At 44.6% G+C, this 20,001-nt stretch overlaps 3 protein-coding genes across 4 annotated transcripts; all 3 read right to left on the bottom strand.

Annotated features, from left to right (window-relative positions):
- Positions 1-574: 574 nt before the first annotated feature.
- On the bottom strand, positions 575-5,188 carry LOC136504750 (protein NPGR1-like). The gene is made up of 6 exons (XM_066499741.1): positions 4,902-5,188; positions 3,583-3,878; positions 3,219-3,495; positions 1,734-2,950; positions 1,504-1,651; positions 575-1,117 (listed from the first exon to the last, which is right to left on the bottom strand). The coding sequence occupies exons 2-6, from the start codon at positions 3,784-3,786 to the stop codon at positions 783-785; spliced, it is 2,181 nt and encodes a 726-aa protein (XP_066355838.1). The 5' UTR covers positions 3,787-3,878; positions 4,902-5,188; the 3' UTR covers positions 575-782.
- A 2,523-nt stretch (positions 5,189-7,711) lies between these two features.
- On the bottom strand, positions 7,712-12,810 carry LOC136504736 (surfeit locus protein 1-like). 2 transcript variants are annotated; one of them, XM_066499724.1, is made up of 6 exons: positions 12,615-12,810; positions 12,431-12,557; positions 12,097-12,321; positions 9,804-9,981; positions 9,070-9,353; positions 7,712-8,245 (listed from the first exon to the last, which is right to left on the bottom strand). In XM_066499724.1, the coding sequence occupies exons 1-6, from the start codon at positions 12,766-12,768 to the stop codon at positions 8,176-8,178; spliced, it is 1,038 nt and encodes a 345-aa protein (XP_066355821.1). In that variant the 5' UTR covers positions 12,769-12,810; the 3' UTR covers positions 7,712-8,175. The 2 variants fall into 2 exon arrangements, with proteins under 2 accessions (XP_066355821.1, XP_066355829.1); XM_066499732.1 differs by having other exon boundaries at positions 12,097-12,341; positions 12,431-12,534.
- Positions 12,811-15,663: 2,853 nt separating this feature from the next.
- On the bottom strand, positions 15,664-18,506 carry LOC136504730 (ADP-ribosylation factor-like protein 8a). Its single transcript, XM_066499712.1, has 5 exons — positions 18,215-18,506; positions 17,232-17,313; positions 16,990-17,144; positions 16,103-16,264; positions 15,664-16,002 (listed from the first exon to the last, which is right to left on the bottom strand). Exons 1-5 carry the CDS (start codon positions 18,250-18,252, stop codon positions 15,885-15,887), a joined length of 555 nt encoding a protein of 184 aa, XP_066355809.1. The 5' UTR covers positions 18,253-18,506; the 3' UTR covers positions 15,664-15,884.
- Positions 18,507-20,001: the final 1,495 nt, after the last annotated feature.

The following is a 20,001-nucleotide window of genomic DNA, read 5'->3' as shown; positions in this document are numbered from 1 at the left end:
CTAAATCCTTGTCATGTGCTGTTGCACTGCCGCGTCCACGGCCTCGTCTCGATGATGCTGACAGTTCATGATTGAGGATTCTATGCGATCCAAGTAATAAAGGCTCAAAACATGAATAGGATTTTTTTTAGAAAAATCATCACATTTGTTTTCCAAATTACAATTCATGTGCCAATCAAACAATAGAATTAGAATGGGACGGCATTGCAATTCTCTGTGGATATCGATTTGAGTTCCAATTCAATTAATCCGTTGCAATCATGTCAACCAAACGGAGCATAACCAAATTGCAAGCGGTAACGGGGGACGACAATGCAATTCTCTGGATTTGGATTTGAGTTCCAACTCAATTAATCCGTTGCAATCCTGTCAACCATACGGAGCATAACCAAATTGCAAGCGGTAACGGCAGAAGGAATGCGAAAGGTAAAGCTGAGTTTGCTGGGAAAACTGTGAACCTTGTCCTGTGTTCCAAATGCAGGATAGTCCAATTGCTAGGACAAGCCCTGAATTGTCTTGGTTAATACTCCACTCCGGAGAAGTCCGGAGCGCGCAGCCTATATGAAGAGCATTGTGCAAAAGTTCAGCTTTATGCTGCTGGAGAACCATATATAACTTTGCTGTTTCCAAGACCGGTAATTTGCTCACGAACATAAGTGGATTAATTTACATTCACAAAATCATATATGCTTCCTACCTTTGCAAGCGATAAATTAATAACTGAGACAACTATGGGAAAAAAATCCACATAAAAAACTGTGAACATCCTTTGCTATAGGTTCCTAATGCAGCATGATCGGGAGTTGCTCAGAGAAGTCCTGAATTGGTGACAATTCTCTGAGCTCATATGCTGCCTGGAAGCAGTCCGCAGCCTCCTGCAGTGATCCTTCAGCTTTTAGGACAAGCCCAAGACTCAACCAGGCTCGGTGGTGTGTAGGCTCTAAACGGAGGGCATTGCGCAAGTAAGTTCTTGCAATTGATAGCGAATTCCCTCCAATATTTCGGAGAATTCCTGCCATACAAACCATGGCCGGGACATAATCTGGGTCAATTGAGAGGGCGAAAGAGAACGCCATCAGGGCTTCCTTGTGCAAGAATTGAGCCTCCAACAGAAGACCTGGAAAGAATCTAGACCCATGAGACGAATAATAGGAGTTAAAAAATATAACAGTCCTAGATATGCATTCGATTTTGATGGAACACGATATTGGCTTTACTATTAGGGATACAAAAGCACAGTATTATTATGTTTCAAGAACCACCCTACTTTCTTTGATGTCCAGAGCACATGAAAAATTAAGTAAATGCAGATAAAACTAATTTCGACACTATGTCCGCCTAAAGAAGAAAATGGTTAAGATTCCAAGAATTCATTTTAATTTTTCTTAATGTTTGATAAAACAATGAGCATAGTGGTTTGATCATAGCATTTGTGGATGAGGATTCACTGAAAGCTCAATATTTGTACAGACAGTAGCAGAGTCAAGTTTCAGCAATAGTTACCTCTGACATGCCAACACTTGGGATGAAAGAAATCAATGGATATAGCTTTGTCAAGGCAGATGTTTGAGTCATGCCATGCCTCAAGCTTTGAGTAGATTGATGCCAAATCTAACCATGAGTCCATCTCCAACTTCTGTAGGCATTTAACCTGCCAAGATTATGTGGATAATGAGCAAAGAAGAAACATGGTATTGCTGTTGGAGTTCAAAATAAAGAAGAGAGGACTGTACCTCATTACAAGTGGTCGATTTCCAGACTTCCTTCTTTACTTGGATAGTGGCAAGCAAAACTCGAAAAGATTCCACTGCAGACTTGAACTGTCCACGGGAAGCCTGAATTTGTGCTTTCAGTCTCAAAATATCCAACTGATCATTTTTCTCAGCTTCATCCATTGCAAAATCCGCTACTGCTTCAGCTTCTTGCAAATTCTGCTGTGCAGACAATACAAGAATTAGTAACTTCCAGCCACTAACAGAACCTCCCATCACCATCTCAAGACATTCTGTTGCACTTTCAACAGCTGCATTGAGTTTGCGCTGCATCGCATTTTCCCAAGCCAGGCTATACATTATTTCAGGATTATACTTCGCTGTTGTGGCAGCATCCTGCAGCAGCCTCAGTGCATTATCTTCCAATCTCGATTTCTCCAAGTGTGAGGTGGAGGACCTAGAAAAAGGTCCATAACAAACACCAAGAAAGTGTTTTGCAGTGCTGATGAAATGCAGATCACGACTTCTGAAAGACGTCATGGCTTTATTTGCAAACTTTATCCCTTCAGAAGCATGCTTTGGGTTCTTACAACATAGTTTTGCTCCTAAAAGAAGAGATGGAACATGAGGCTTTCCCTTTCTCTCCAGCACAGAAAAACCATTCCTTATGATGTTTAACGCACTATCATCCATGCCAGCTGCACTGTAGCAAAGTGCAAGGATATACCATCTCTCTGATCTGGTATAGGTTCCAGGCAACAGCATTTCAAGATGGCTGGCCAAAACTTCGTAGTGCCCAGATAATGAGAGTGCATACATCAAATGATTCACAAGGTCAGGATCCCATTGTATTTCTCGGAGAGATAGCTTCCTTGTTAGCATGAGTAACAACAAAATTGCTTCCTCTAAGTTGTTCCCAGGGGTTACCAGATTCCTTTCCTGAGCAAATTCTTGAGGGAACGTCACTTCAACACCACAATACAGCAGAGTCACTGCCAAATCTTTTTGCAATTTGGCGGACCTTTGAGAATCTAGATTCCATGGCTTTGCAAGAGCTCTGCGATATGCGATGATGGCTTCGTCAAAACAACCACTCCTCATCCACAGTTTAGGAAGATATTCTAGAGCCGAATGGAATATGTCTATTAGCTTACAGTCTTCAGCAGTACCATCCGGAACATCATATGGCCATGCAGACTCTATAATGTCTATGATGGTTCTGCATTCTTCTGCAGCATCTGCGATGGCAAGATAGCATATTAGCATGAGGTGAAAAATTCAGATGGATACAACAAAGCTCTTTGAGTTGCAGAAGTTATTAATACTATCATAACAGACTTCAGTTTGTGAAATACATATGGTTCAGTTTATATCAATTTTATAAAACAAAATAACTAGGTCCACATACATAGCAGATTAAAATGGATCTGGAGGTACTGTACAGATTTCAGATTAAAATGCTTAAGTACAAGACAAGAAAGCACATTGAACAAACAGCCAGAATACCTGCTACTCTACCAAGGGTGTCCAGAGATTTTGCTTTAAGCAGTATGGCCTCTAGAAGCAAGCTTACAGAATGCATTGACATATGCACGAGCATTCCATTCACTTGTGAAGATTTCCTTCTTGAAGAGCGTGGGGGCGTTCTAGGCTTGATACTTTCAGCAATAGCACTGGTCATTCGCGGTCTCAGGCTTCTTATATCAATCCCCTGAAGAACTTGCAATGCTGCATCAAAGTTCCCTCTCTGATGTTCCAGCCTACCTAACAATGCTCGGGCCTCCTATTACATTAGCAAATAAATCAGACAGTGAGCAAATCTTTTCAAGGCAGCCTATCTTTTTTGAAGAGCGGAGGTGTTCAGCCAAACCTCATAATTTAGGGAAAGGGTTTCTTTTAGGTCTGATTCTACTTCATTTACTTGGCTATCATCAGGAGTTGTTTCTCGACTTGCAATCTTGGAAGATGAGCAATTCGCTGAAAAGTCACGTGTTGCAAGAGATTCTGGTGACCGAGGAAGATCTTCAAACTTGGACTGGCCCCCGCTGCAGGTACATAACATGATCGCGGACATCTTTGGCTGTGCAGATAATTTAACTTAATGTAGAAGAGAACAGCTCTAGCTCTCAGGATCTTCTGTCGTGCCACGATTCAAGACTGCAGGACCTATAGCAAGGACAAATAAGGAGTCTCAGTGCATATATCAGTAATTAGATACTAAGCAATAAAGTCATGAGCAAACACATAAAGCTCCATATAAAGAGAGAACAAAAAACAGAAGACCTATGAGCTATGGCAGATTTAGCAGTTCTCTATTCCTAATTTCTCAAGTTAGAGTGACGTCTCGGATTTTTTTTAGCTACAGCACCATGAATAGGAATAGCAACCGCAAGGGAGGTTCAGAGTTTCTGGCACACAACAGTAGAGCAGAACTGGATGTGACTAGGCTAACAACCATTTGCAATCAGCGCTCCTACTAACTCCAAGTAAGATTACAGACATCATCTCCTCCTACAGACCTAACACCCACCAATCTCACAGGACGCCAAGAACAGCAACGCCCAATGCTAGCGTCAAGTGTCAACAGCAGCAATGGCCCACCACGCAGCAGACAGTAGTAGAGAGATCAATTCCATCCTCGATATATCTCATCCAACCAAACCCCCGAAAACAAACAATGAAAAATTGGATTAATCATTAGGGACAAAAGGAGAACTCGATATGCCCATGAGTAATCGCATGGCAACAAGACATCCACTATTTGCACCTCAGGAAACAGCAGAGCAGAATTCTGGCGCCCCGCCCCCGTACCATCTCTCGAGAAAATGCAGCACCTCTGTTTCCCAAAAAAAAAACGCAAGGGGACGACTCCCGATCATATCTCAGAAATCAAACTACACCCCCACCTCGGATCCCAAGTCCCACGCAGCGTGGAACTGAACTTACTGAATTCCGAAGAATAAGGCTACGAACCTATTCGAACTCAACAAGCATCAAGCAGCAACGGAAGACCACGTCGATCCTCCCCTCCATGACGCAGCAAAGAAATCCGCGACTAACGAACGAGGGAGACACAGGAATGCTCAATGCAGCCGAAACATCTCCCGGAACAAAACCCAAGCCCGAGGATAATCGCGAAAAACAGTGATAGAAAGTTCCCGTCCAGGCAAGCTAGGGTTGTTTGCTCACCAAGAGGAGGAGTCGATCCCAATGCCGCATGGATCCCCCGCTCCAGTCCACGCGCCCACGCCCCGCCTCGCCCCGCCAAATCCAACACGAGAAGAGGAGGCGGCGAGCCGAGGAGACGCTTACGAGGGAAGGAGTGTTTGTTGGGCGCGGTGTGGTGTGGGCGTGCCTGGCGTGTGCGGTGTGCCTCGGTGGAGGCGGCTTGCAGGTTCGGCAGCGGCCGGTTGGTTGGCGGGCGGGTGCTTGGACTGCCTGTGTGAGAGGAGGTGTGTGTGAAGCCGTCAAGGAGCATGGGCATAGCCGGATGGGAATGGGAGGTGGTGTGCCGTGTGGGCGATGCTTTTGAGGGCTCGTACTGGGCCGGGCCTCATTTGGGCCCCGGGTGGCCCCACGTGTCGGTGATGATTGTGCGCGTTTATCCTTGGTGAAAATGATCTGATCGGGGACCTTGCCATGAAATGCCAGAAAATGTGGTCCAGTAACTGAGAAAACCTGAAGAACGGGCTGTGGTGTCACTATTACGTGCTGCTCGTCAGGTTAGCATATTTTAAAAAGATTTGTGAACAAGATATGCCCTGTTCCATGTTCTGATATCCGAATTTGGAGTTGATTCGGAGATTGGGTCTTGTTTAGTTCTAAAAAGTTTTTCCTAAAAAGTGCTATAGTAGCCACTATATCGAATCTTGCAACACGTGTATAGAGTATTAAATGTAGATAAAAAAAAACTAATTGCATAGTTTGATTGAAAATCGCGAGACGAACATTTTGAGCCTAATTAGTCCATGATCAAATACTAATTATCAAATAAAAACGAAAGTACTATATTAACCAAATTTTCAAATTTTACCCAACTGAACGAGCCATACAAAAAGCTGGGTGCTTTTAAGCTTTGTTACTACTGGTACAAGTCCCATCGGCTCGAAAAGCGCATTTATTGGCCTCCCTTTCCTATCAGGAAAGGACCCAAGAAAGGGAGCGATTGAGCGGAAGTCCATTGAGCCCCGGGTTAGTTCAAAAAGGTTTTCCAAAGAGTGATACATCGAATCTTGCGATACGTGTATAGAGTATTAAATATAGATGAAAAAAAAATTAATTGCACAATTTAGTTAAAAATCGCGAGACGAACGTTTTAAGCCTAATTAGTCCATAATTAAACATTAATTACTAAATAAAAACAAAAATGTTACGATAGCCAAATTCCTAAATTTCACCCAGCTAAACCAGACGTGAAGCGGCGGGCCGCGGGCAGCTTTGTTGACAAAGGAAAGGAAAAGGGCAGCTGGCCATGCCCGAGCTAGACCGCCACATGGTTCCATGCCATCTTCACCACCAGGGCCGTAGGGCGGCTAGGCCTTGACATTTCGGAGGCCCTCTCCAGGTCGACTGTCCGCCCGTCCCCTTTCCCTCCATCCCTCTCTCTGGCTAGGCTAGCTGCTGCCCATCGCACTGCCGGCAGTGAAAGTGGAAAGAACCAGACAGCGCGATCTAGCGTGGCGCACCGTGCCAGAACCCAGAGACGGGGCCGCAGTGATTTCCCAATCAGCAACGAGCAGACTGCAGCTGCGATCTTGGCATGTTCCGGGGTCGTACTCTATTCCCGACTTTTCCTGCGAGAGTGAGACTGCCAGTCATGTGACCTCTTGTTCCCCGCGAAAGCTACCGCTCGTGGCATGGACACATCGCGATCGCGATCCCGAACAAGAGAAGGATCCGATGAGCGGCCGCGGCCGCGGCGATTGCCGGCTCCAGGACATGTGGTCACTCGTTTGGTCCCGGGTTTCATGCCCCGCCGCCGTGAGCAGTTAGGTTAGGTTAATCATCATCATCATCATCATCATCATCATGATTAGCGGCCGAATGCCGGTGTCCGTTTGTCCCTGGTACTCTACGGTTTGGCAGCAGCCAGCAGTGCCATTAAGATGGCTCGACCTGCCGCTAGGCACTTCGACGCACATACGCACGCCATCGATAGAGCGGTTGGCACGATAAAAAAGACCCGGACAGACAGAGAGCATGGATGGGTATTTAAGCCGCACGGTGCGTACTGAGCCCGTGCAATCAAAATTGGGATGGTACCGTCACATGCAACGCATTGCTGACGCGCCCTTGTCACTGCCAGAGGCCGGCACAGTAGCGTACTGTACGAGCCATCCGGGCCCTTCTTTTGTACCTTTCCGGTTCAGCGTTCACACTCTCACGCCTTTCTCTTGAGGTTTGAAGGGGAATTTATGCTCGCGCCTGACTCGTTGGAACGTGGATGGATCGGTCCTACCAGGCCATACAGTACGCACTTATTTTCACTGTCTATCCAGCCTTTTCTCGTGTAGAAACAGGCTGAAGAACAGAGGTCAGAAGAGCACAGGTGGAACTGGAAACAGCACCACACAGCTCACAAGCGACGCATGCCTACAGTTACTCAGTCACTCTGGTGGCATCTTGTCCAAAATGGAGATGAACAATTACTCCATGGTACAAAATAGGTACTAATTGACTTTTCGGGGTGCGTACAACCAAATGTTATGGCCCTTTGCTTCTCTTATAATCCGTCTTTTTTGTTTATTTTTTCAGCCAGAACAATATTTTTCTCTCACAGCAAATCAGCTAGAACACTGTTTCGACTTTTTTTCGGCGAAGAGAACAGGGCTAATTGAGCTTAGAACTCAATGATCTGAGCATGCATATAGATCTGTCTCCAAAGTATTTTCAAAATACTCTGTTTCCAGAAGGCATTGCAAGTTGCAACTAGCCGTTAATGAAAAAAATTTGAATCAGCTGCCATGTCCAATCATGAAATGAAACTGATAAAGACACAATTAATTCAGACGTCAGTTTTCATATAATATAGCAACTAGTAGAATAGAGCTGCCGGTGCAAGCACCATCAGCCCATCAGGAGATGAATAATCAGGGCAGAAACTCTGTTTTGGGCTCGTGTCCTCGACGCGAACAGAACATCGATTTCTCGGGTGGAGCAGTCAACATGAAAAAATATGCTAAAAGAACAAGCAGCTAAAAGCTCCCCGCCAAAATATTACAAGGAAACCACAGCCTTACAGGCCTTCCAAGTTCTCCATCAGAAATCAGGCTAACAAAATTGCTGTATCCTCTGAGCTCAACTCTCAGATACCCACAGTCAATGTACAACACCTTGGAACAAAAAGTGCGATGTTATACTTATAGCCAAAGAAGAAAGAACCAGTAGCTTGGGCATCTTCCAGAGCAGCAGCAGAAACCATGCGCAAATGGACGTTCATTTGGAAGTTTGGACTCCATTCCTGCTATATCCTGACCTTCTTTGCCTTTATCCGCTTGGAAGCCATGTAAGTCACAGCAGCAGAAAGAGTGTACCTAACAGAAAACAAACACATATGATGGTGATATGATGCACACAAGGAAGCAAATGCCCATCCCATAAAGATGTCTAATTTTGGAAAAACAAATTGCATGTGCATCAACATAGGAGTTCAGTTTATAAAAAAAAAAGGAGTTCAGTTCAAGGGAGTTCAGGACGAATTGTGAATTCCCTTCACCAGAGCCTTATCCCCTAGCTTTTTTCTTGATTTCTACAACTCAATTTACCATAGCACAGTAGCATTCGTGGCCTTATCCTAAGAGCTAAGATCCCGTCACTTCGGTTACATAATGGACAGACATCACCGAATATGTAAGTCAGTCAGCACAACAGTATACTGCTACAGTTCTCACTTCTCAGTATGAGTGCAACAAGCAATGGTTCAACAGGGAAAGCCTCTTTGAACAATGATACATGGTGGACCCACCTAAGTGAAGCTATTGTCTTGAATATATTAATCATTCCATTATCTGATTTCCACATAACACAGACACACATCAAAAAGGAGTTTTCTATGTTCAGCACAAGTATTTCTTTCTGAGAAGATGTCGATTATCATGGTTTGCTGGTGATGAACTGCCAAACTCAAAATCAGGTTCTTGATATTATGAATTCACGTTCATAGAGGCCATGAACTTATTATCAACCATGCATGTCCGATAAAGTCAGAGATTACTGTCCAAACTTCAAACAACCAGATGAGAGCATAATAGACTGGTATCTATCAGGACGAGTGAATTAATAACAACAGCCAAAAAAACTAACAGAGGATGAAATAATACAATTGCAAAGAGCAATCAGGTTGAGGTTAAGTGTATACCATGTAAACGTGTATTTAAGATGGTCTTCTGGCATCACTGAGTGACGAATCAAGGTGTTGACATCTTTTGGAACAGGATAAGGGTTTGTCGGAGAAACATCTTCATTTATATCTTCTATATAAACAGTATTCTCAGGAAGTCCACAAGCACGAGCAATCATGGGAACATCCACATAAAACCACTGGCCACTACTGGGCTCATTAGCTGGGACAAATACGCTTGGCTTCTCACTTCCTCGGCTTACTCCAATAACTCTTACAGGTGGTATCCTAGGTTTTTCAATCTGCAAAAGGCAACTTGCATAAATTTTGTGCCTAATTGAAGCAATACAAATACAACTAGAGGGATATGGATGCTTTGAATGATAGTAAGCAAGAAAAGTACTTATGGAAGCATAATATTAATTATTTGATTAAATTGTCACAAACACCCAACAACCAGCCTATCCATACCATTATCATTCTAGAAGGCACAAATGATCTATAGCAGGTCTAGTAAGTAGAACACTAGAGCTTATTCGATATAAAAGGGTTGTCACAACTCACAACACTGTCATGTACAAGGAGTTCACATACCATGGCACACACAAGATAATAACATTATAACAACACACACAAACACGTGGCAATTGAATTTGATGAAGAGAAAGTAGCAAGCTTTTGACAGTTTGGTACACTTAGAATTTCAGGTAACAGATTGTACACTATGCCAAAAGATAGGGAACAAAGATCACCTCAGGAGACGATTTAGGCCTGTTAGACCAAAACTTCCACCATGAACCTTTTTCGTCTGGCTTTTTAACAGTTTCTGGGGACCCTGAAGCTTCATCCAGGATCTGGAGATCCTTAACGTTTTTATCACGCCATCCACGAGGAACCCATCCTCTATTCACAAGGATAGGTGACTGCAAGCTGACAAACCATTTCTTAGAAAGATGAAGATAACCTGTAAAACACTATGATTGATTTCAAATTCCTAGGGACTCTCTACAGCCCACTTTGGCATTTTTGGCCCATCATACACTAGAATTTTGAACCGTCCATCAAGCAGATGTAACGGTCCAGTTTCTCTCCCACACCATATGACCCGACACTCCACTGCCACAGCTTGCTGGCATTGCCTCCGATACCAATGGACTTATCGAGCCTCAACCTCGCATCCCGACCCCCAGCATGGCAGCATCTTATTTTTCAACTCCAGCAAGCATCTCTACTGTGTTGTCTTCACCAGCCTGCCTCTGTTCCTCATCTCCAGCGGCTCCCAGCACCGAACTCACCCACTGCCGGTCCATCTGCTGCGGGAGGTCATCCCTTTAAGCCCACCCCAACCACCACAAACCCAAACCACAAAAGCTACCTGGAGGAAATCAATGTCACCCGGAGGAGGAGGTGCCGGCTCCACCCATCTGCTGGCCATAAAAAAGTTCAGGCGTGGGAGGTGGCAAAATTGCCGAGTGTCAGATAGGCCTCCCCAATTTCTATGGTTGAAGTATGGGCTGGATGTGAAGATGCTGGCGGTCCTGAAGCCGGAGGCCTTTGATTGGGGTTCAGACAAGCTACCGGATGCACATGCACTGAAGTATTTGATCAGTGAGTCTTCAAGTTGCGAGGAGATAATTATAAAAAAGAAGTTTCGAGGAGTCGGTGCAAACTGGCAAGTGGATTGACTTGAAGTGATGCTGCCATGATCTAAGCATACTGATGGAACAGTAACCTGAGATAAGCTGAAGCTGGGAGCAGTCTGGGAATAGACTTTAGTTTGCAGAAAGGTCGTAGTTTCTGTTATGTAGTTGCTGGTTTGAGTAGTGATATCTGTATTGCACTTTCCCTGATCTTTAGGTGTGCTCTGTATTAGGCAAGGTGTTTTGAGTGCTGTCGACAGAAGTTGGGTAACCCCATGAATACTGTAAAGTGTAAAGTGTAAACCGTTTAGACAGTCTTCTAGTTACAGTTAAGACTGGGGAGAGATCCCTGAAACTCTTTAAATATATATATGGTCGAATGGTGGAGTACAGAACAGTGGCAATACTAAATTTATGAGATTTCCATGACAGGAATGTGTGGGAGATAAAGTCAAAGGGGCATAGCAAACAAGTCACTCATAAATCTGCATGTACTGGTCCAAGAACAAAGAAGTTATCAGATTACACAAGGCACAAACACTCAACTGTGGCCATACAGGTTCCTTCCATGCATACTTAACAAGTAATTTCGCTCTCTGTGGACAGCTACAAATTAAAACTGAACCCCCACCCCCACCCCTATCCATGCCACACAGACGCTCGTGCCCGGGCACATACATCCGTTTCCGCTGTAATAAAACTGTTGCTAACTATGGTTTTACAATCTGTATTATCTCTCGACTTTCAATTCATTTAGCGATACATGAAATAAACCAACAGGAGTGTTTGAATCTAGGCAAGCTTTGTAAATTTTCAATGAAGATAATTACATAACTTTTCAAATGATCCATAGCCAAATGAAAATTTCATTTTACAAAGAAAGGCAATGGAGGGGGCATATAAACCGGGCCAGTTTAGAATCTAAAGCATTAAATCACTGCTAACTTGTGCATCTTTTCTAATTCAATTGTGATGGATTGGCTCCAATGTAAGGCGCGCCTTCCTAGCTGCTTCGCATGATCATATCTGATCTTGGATCATCTTTTCTTCTAATTCAATTGTGATGGATTGGCTCCAATGTAAGGCGCGCCTTCCTAGCTGCTTCGCATGATCATATCTGATCTTGGATCATCTTTTCATTTGACCTTTTTTTTGAAGATTTTTTCTTAATTGAATTCTTTTTGACTAAATCATCATTTGCCAATTTGACCATAGCCAAGCTTCTATGCATATTCGTTGAAATGTAGTAGCTTTGTGTGTCTCAAAAAAAAGTAGTAGCTTTGCAAAAGGACTTCACAAAGGACATCATGCTCAATCAGAGTGATAGTTTCCTTGCAAGAGTGCAATGCTGATGTTCAAGGTAATTTGAAAGATAGGGATTCTGAGCATGTTCCAAATAGTTTACCTGCCAGACTCAGTCGACCTAGGAATAAATGGAGCGATCACATAATACCCATTCTCTGTCACACCCGAGATGCTCCGAGAGCGAGGCCCGACGAATACCGACTTCTCCTCGTCGAAGTCACCCTCGCACACAATTTTTCGGAACTCCAGTGCTGCCGGATCACGAAGGGCGGCGGATGAGGCGACCTCGTTCCACGCCACGGGATCCATCTCCAGCCTCCGTGTCCTGTAATCCAGCATCTCTATCTGAGGTCGAGCAGGAAACTGCACACGGTAAGGTCTCGAAAGCCAACAAAATGAAGCAGGAAGTAATGAGCGCGCGTGCGCGGTATGACCTTCTCCTGCCTCCGGAAGAGCTGCCATGTGCCGAGGCCGAAGGTGATGGCGCCGGGAGCGAAGAGGAAGAGTTTGGACCACGCGCTGGCCTCCTTGCCTGCCCCTGCGAGTGGGACGCGACACGATCTGCGGGTGATTCGCAAGGCATTTCGGAAGACGATGATTGTTAGGGTAGATGGATACCTGGCTGCGGCGGCGCGGCCGCGGCGGGAGGACGCGATGGAGGGGGAGGTGCTGGTGATGAGGTGTGGGAAATGGAGGCGCGGGAGGGGAGGAGGCAGTGCTCGCCGCCGCCGCGCAGGCGGAGGCGGAGGTGCTTGGAGAGCGATGCCGCCATCTCTGAGGTCCAGGGGGGTCGGTCGTTTGGACTTTGGAGTTGAACCGGGAGAAGGCAGCAGGCCAGAGACCAGAGAGAAAATTTTGCTTTTAATTCGTTGAAACAGAGTTTCGAAAATGTGAACATTATTAGAAATCATATGTTCTTTGCTTACATGTGATGTGTGTTTGCTTGGATTTAAGATTTTGGATTGACAAAATAGTGGAATACCCTTGTGGCTTGAAGATTGGAAAAGCACTTCGAACAGTATAGGATTTGCCTAAACCGAACTAAGAGCAACATAGAATTTCATTTATATGAGCACAAAAAGGAGAGGTACAAAGCTGGAAAACTTAAAACGCACTTACATCCAAAATAACTTACTCCTTCAGTTCCAAAATTATAAGTCTGAACCTTTTCGAAAATAGGATATCCAAAACATAGGAATGAGAAAAAAAATGATTAGAGCATGTTTGGGATACAGAAATTTTACAAAAAACAGTTTATTTTCACGTGGAAAACATAGAAACAGGGGAAAATACCCATACTCCAAAGAGGGCCTTGGAGTTGCATCTCACTTGCTATCTTTACATAAATTGAAAACGCGGGAAATTCTCTAATGGAGCATTTCATACACCACAAGAGAAACACGCGACTTAGAAAAGAGAGATAGACACAAATGAAAGTCTTTATTAAGAGGTTGAACCACATGTTAGATTTCCTCCAAAATTCCTATAGCTTTGATTATCCCATAGGAATTTTGCAAGCCTTTGTTCCAATGTAGGTCGTCCGTCCGGACGGTGCCGACGGTGGGCAGTGACGTAGCCCAACAGCCACATCTTATTGGCTCATCCACTCGCCCCCTACCGTTCTAAAAGAAAAAAGAAAAAGCTCACCTCACCGCAGACAGCTCTCCGCAAAGCGCTCCGCTGCGCGGCCTCGGCGATGGCGCTCTCCACCACGCCTCCCTCTCCGTCGCGCCTCCGTTCCGCTGGCCGCCATCTCCACGGGACTTGCTGCGGCCTTCTCCACCGCGCCTCCCGCCCACCACGGGCTTCTCCAGCGCACGAACCCGCCGCAGCCTTCTCCACGGGACTTGCTGCGGCCTTCTCCACCGGAGCAGCGAGCTTCACGCCACCGGCGAGCTCTCACCAGTGAACTCCACGCGCCGACGAGCCTCCATTTCCAAGCAGCAAGGAGATGTTGCGCTTAAAGCGCATGTTGCAAGCGTATGTTTCAAGTGTTTCAGATGTTTTCAGAGGTATGATGCAAATGTTTCATATTGATGTTGCAAAAGTAGATCGGGATACGTTTGTTCAAAGTGTTTCATCTGTTTCAGCCATATGTTGCAAGCGTTTTGATTTGGATGTTGCATATGATTCACACATATGTTGCAAGAGTATCTTCTGAATGTTTCAGCTATTTCATTCTTATGTTGCAATAAGTATTTTCATGTTGCAAGTGTTTTATCTGGATGTTGCATAGGTTTCACACATATGGTGCAAGTGTATGTTCCAAATATTTCATTTGCTTCAGACTTATGTTGCATTCAAGTGTTTTATGTTGCAAGTATTTCGTGTTTTCAGAGGTATGTTCAGAGAGTTATATGGGCACGGGCCGGACACTGGGGAAGGGGCGCGGCGAGCCGGGGGGGCGGCAGATGGGGCGCACGACGTGCCTGGGGTCCTACGGACGAGGCGTGCTCGTCCTCATTCGGGCTCTCGGGTCCCGCCCGCGCTGAGAGAGGAGGGGGTCAGGGGGAAAGAGTGGCGGACGTAGCCGAGGTGTGAGTGCGGGGCGGGGCAAGGCAGACGAGGGACGAACGTGCGCGTGCAGCAGCAATACGCGCGCAGCGGCAGGCCCGGGCGGGCGGGTTGGGGCAGCAACATGCGTGGGGCGTCCGAACGCACTCATATGCTCCGGACGTTCGGACGCCAGTAAGTCCCTCTTGCTCCGAAGGGCCACAGGAAAAATCCGTATAAGTTTACAATCCTATACAATATTCATTCGTGAATCCTTTATTACAAAGAGGCCGTACTCGTTTTGTTCTAAGTAGCACTTCTAATTTTGATCAAATTTATAAAGAAAATACATAAATAAGTACAATATCTAACACATCAATATGTACAACATCAAGTTTGCTACATTAAATTCTCCGTAAAATGTCTTGATAGTACAATTATTTGAACTCATAAATGTCAGTATACTTTTCTAAAAATGTAGTTAAACCTAGAGAAGTTGGACTTCCACAAACCTGTATGAACTTTGAACAGAGGAAGTAGAAGACAACGCTAAAAAGAAGTGCCATGTAATCAAGCCTCAAATAATTTTTCTGATACAAATGCTCTAGTTTCCTCCACAGTTTCTGGGTCCGTTTGGTTGGGCTTTTGGCTTTGGCTTTTGGCCCCAAAAGCCAAAAGCCCAACCAAAGGGGCTGCTTTTTCAGGCGGCTTTTTCAGAAGCAGGTGCTTTTCTGTAGTACAGTTTTGAAAGCTGGTTTGACCCTGCTTTTGGCTTTTGACTTTCTGCTTTTCGAAATTGGTGAAATAAAAAGCTCTTCCATAGTTGTTTCAAGAGAGATAAAGATAGAAGGTATATTTTATACTTGTTTAACCGAACAGCTTTCAGCTTTTCTACAGCTCAAAGCCCACAGCAGCTTTCCCACAGCTCACAGCCCACAGCAGCTTTTTCCCACAGCCACAGTACAACCAAACACACCCTCTATATTTCAAAAGGCAATTAAACAATTTCCCCGTCTCACCTCTCGTGGTACATGTATTTCACAGTTAAAAACAATTAGATGTCGGGATAATCATTTTCGTTATTTAACTGCACTTTTCACCAACGTTTATTTACTGCATAAACACTTCATTCTGATTTAAAGTAAACAATGTGAAACAAATCGCACAGCTCAAATTGACCAAGTATGGAACACAGAAGGCGGCCTCCTGTAAACAGAGCACGGGCGTGCACAATACCAGACGCAGTCCACCAACATACTGCCAAACCAGGTTAACAAAATTATGAACACAACATCCCTGATCAATACCTCTTGCGTAATTTACAGCTCCAATGCTATGCGACATGCAAAAAGAGGGAGACTGGAGTGCGCTTTAAGAGCTAGTACAGATTTAAGTTCAATTCTTCTTTTTCGAGTGCTTCACCAGCCAGTCAATGACAGAATCAATGTTGGTCGAGTTCTTGCATGATATCATGAAGCATGCCACTTCTCGGTCAGTGATTGTCTTTAGGCCCCTGCAATACCATTCACCAGGCAGTAGATGAGTACAATGTATCAAACTGATATTTTCAGAAAAAAATAGTAACAGAGTGTAGTAGCTTAGCATGCACTTACATTAGTTCTGTGAAGGTTTGCTTAGGGAAAGCTTCAGGCTTGTCAATTTTATTGCCAATGACTAATAATGGGATCCCGGTCAAAGATGGCTTGCTCAAGAGGTCATGGAGCTCCCCTTTTGCAATGGCCATGTTTTCTCGATCTGCTGCGTCAACAACATACCTGCACAACCAAAACAATTTTAACATCCAACACTAGAAGTTCTCATTCCCTACTGATTTTGTATCAACTAAGACCTTCATCAGAATAAGAAAATCATGCAGCAAGTTTCAATGCAGCTAGGTATAAAATATAAAACCTGTGGAAGTAAATCAGAATAAAAAATTGTACACCTGGCACAACTTCCAGCTCATTGTTTCAGAAAAAAATAACAGAAAGTCAAAAACAGATAAAAATGCTTCATCATTATCTACATATATAAAAGAAAAATAGCAAAGGATTGAAAGAAATAAACAATGCACCACCGCCATCATACACGAAAAAGCAAAATAAAAAATGGGCAACAAATAAACAGGATCATCAGTATCAGTATATATTAAAAAAGCAAATCAACAGAAGCATATAAACATATAATCAAGACATCACATGACAACTAAGTTACAGACTGGCATAAAGCAAGCTAACTCTCATTCTGACCACAAAGACAACTAAAATATAAACCAAAAGGAAGAGAAGTAGGCTATGAGAACCTTCAAGAAAGCGTTCAGAAAAGTAGGATAGTTAATAAAGAATTTGTAAATAAATTGATAAATCGTACTATCAGAATGATATGAACACTGTATTACCAAAATAATAGACGTGTGCAAGAAGCCACAACTAAGCATGACAGCTGGTGAGCATTAGTGCTATTCCTACTGTAAATGGCAGAATAGGAATGAAATACATACACAATTGCAGAAACCGCACGGCAGTATCTCTCCCACATGCTCCGGAATCTTGGTTGGCCTCCAAGATCCCACAATTTTATCGTCACATTTCCTTTGGTAACCTTTCTCATATTGAATCCTACAGTAGGGATCATATCCTCACTAAAGCCTCCAGTCTGCAAAAATACATGTTTATCAAGGATAAATATAATTCATCATATGTCCAGTACATGAGTGGTACCAAAAGAATGCCTAATACTTACAGCAATGACGTTCACAAGTGACGTTTTCCCAGCATTTTGGAGCCCTATCAAGGAAAGCTCCATCTCTTGCTTGAAGAAGAGGCTGCAGATGTAAAAACGTAGAAAACTGTTATTCAAGCAGACAAGCTCCTTGAATCAAAACGAACGGAGGATTACATCAGTTCATCTGTTTACAAGTGTTACATATGTCAAAGTAATGCTCAGCTACCCAACAAGTGCATGTGCAAGACATTCTTAGAATGCAAGCACTTTTGTATTTTTATGCATCAAGTCCAAAGCCAACCTGGATGGTAGGTAGAGATGAAATAAATCGTCTATACTGGTAGCTATACTAGATGCCAATGAATGAAGTACAACAAATAACTACCAGCAACAGGTTAATCCTGGAGTACCATCGAGAACTTACTGGCGCTAATCAATACTTTTGCATGATATGGAACCCAAGAGAGCAAACTATAGCAAAAAGGCGCTTGGCAGGTATTCAGGATAACAAGACAATGCAAAACATGATAATCAACATAGAATAAATGAACCCATTTATCCTTTTGAATAAGCGATATTCACGAATTTCATGTCTTCGATTTTGATCGGCACGTTCAACTAAAGCCTTAAAGCCCTTTCTGTTGAGGAAAAAAAAGGCTGATTGGCATGTTTAATAGATAGCCCGACGATGATACGGCAGTTCATAAGCAAAGGTGCCAAATCTCAAGTTTACTGATGGAAAACAACCGCATGAACCCAATCCTTTCCCCCTAATAGGATCACGCTGTAATAATCACATTGCTACACGCCCAGCCAGAAGCTTTCCACAAGCAAGCTGCAACTTCACTGCGTCCGTAACAATCTTAACGAATCTTGATAACAAAACCAGAAGAACTTTCAGATCTCCTACCCGCCGTCCCTCGCCATCCCCCGCACCCCGGCCGCGCAATGCGCAGCAGATCAATCCGACGAAGCAGACCAAGGGAAGAGCATCGTCGTACCTGCGGAGCCAGTTGAGAAAAGCCTCCCAGAACCCCATGGCGCCGGGTCCTTCTCGGCTCCGGGGAGCTGCGCGGTCCGGTTGCCGGCGGCGAAGAGGGCGGAGGGGATCGAGCGGGGCGGCGACGGGTTAAAGGGCGCGGCGCAGGGGGATTTGGTGGTGGCCTCCTGTTGCCCGCGTTTACTTTATTTGGAGGCGGAGGGCGACGCGGCGGTGGATGGGGCGGGGGACGAGGGAGTGACAGGGAAGCGAGGGCGCCGCGACCGCGAGTACAGCGAGCAGCGGCGATGCGTCGAGGCGAGGGAGGCGAGCGAGGGGTATTATTGGCGTCCGCTCCGCCAATCATACGCGCTCGCGTGGCCGAGCGTGATAGGGCGTCCAACCACGAGTGCCGTTCCGTTTCGGCGTCCGCTCCCGTCGCCAACGGGATTTCAACTCATAGCTGGACTGACTGGTCGGGCGTCCAACCACGAGTGCCGTTCCGTTTCGGCGTCCGCTCCCGTCGCCAAAGGGATTCCAACTGATAGCTGGACTGACACGTCATCGTATCTATCTGGAGCTGCTTCTGCTCAGGATGAGAATTGAGAACTCGCCCCGTTTTTAGGGGTTTGGTGGCCTGGGCCAATTATCGTGTAGGCGTTTGGAGGAATTTTTGAGAAATCTAAATGAATCTAGATGAATCTGGAGGAATTTGTGAGAGGAAAACACTGTTTCGGATAAAAAAAAAGCGGATCAAGCCAGGTTTAAGAGCACGCGAACGGGGGCGAAGTGGGCCTACGAGTGAAACCAGCGAAGAAGGATGCGAAAGGGCCCCGCCCGATGGTCTGGGTTCCTGTTGAGTTCCATCGGCGTCCGTGCCTGAGCTGTATCTGTGTGTCCTGAGGCGTGCACGGCAGCCACGTACAACGCCGCAACCAGTCCTGGTGAAACATTACGCCAGACGCACGAGGGATCGAGGAGTTCTTTGCGCCAGTGGCCCGTGCCCTTGTCCTGGCATTTTCTTTCGGTCCAAGGCACACTTCTTGTTCCAAACAGTGGAGCTCCTAGGAGCGTATTCTCGATAATAATCATTCTTTCTCAGCCAGACTACACATAGGTTTTAGCAGTGAACAAATAAAAATCACTTCTCCCATTACATGAAAGTTAATTTTAGCGGTGAATAAACAAAAATCATTTCTCCATTTACACTTGGAGTTGAGGACTTAAAAAACCCTACTTATTACTGCTCTCTATCCAATCTCCATCTAAATCATTCTATAATTAATTCTCACATGCTCTCCACTTTTCTCTTCTACTAGAATCAAGTAGAATCACTCCACCAAATAATAAGAAGCAGAAACATTGGTAATCTAGGAGTGGAGCCTACCAAACAAGTCCTAATGTGTACACAAATGTTAGAGCAATTAGTCATTAATTGTAAATTTGATGCTAAATAATACTAAAAAGCCCAACAAAAAATAAAGTAGACTCTACATGTTCCCTTCAACCAAACACCACATTAACAAAGCTGAGCTTAGCTCTATGTGCACTTCTACACCTCAGTCCTCACACTTGTTCGTCTGCATGGCTTGTGTGGTAGGCCGCCAGGCCCTAAGCCGAGAGCTAACGTCGTTCCATACCTTCTGCCATGGATATGTGTACTCTTTGGAATAGAGATTACTTCATTTGCAATATATTAGAAAAACCTTATTTTCTATTTCCTTTTTATTATATTTTTAAGGACATGAGGGAGCCTTGGTCCTTATTGAAAATATATTAGTAAAAACTTTCTTCGTCTCAAAATAAGTG

Source organism: Miscanthus floridulus, chromosome 1 (genome assembly GCF_019320115.1).
Source record: "Miscanthus floridulus cultivar M001 chromosome 1, ASM1932011v1, whole genome shotgun sequence".
Classification (NCBI taxonomy): domain Eukaryota; kingdom Viridiplantae; phylum Streptophyta; class Magnoliopsida; order Poales; family Poaceae; genus Miscanthus; species Miscanthus floridulus.
Note: the sequence above shows the minus strand (reverse complement) of the source record. Positions and strands in the feature narration are given on the sequence as shown.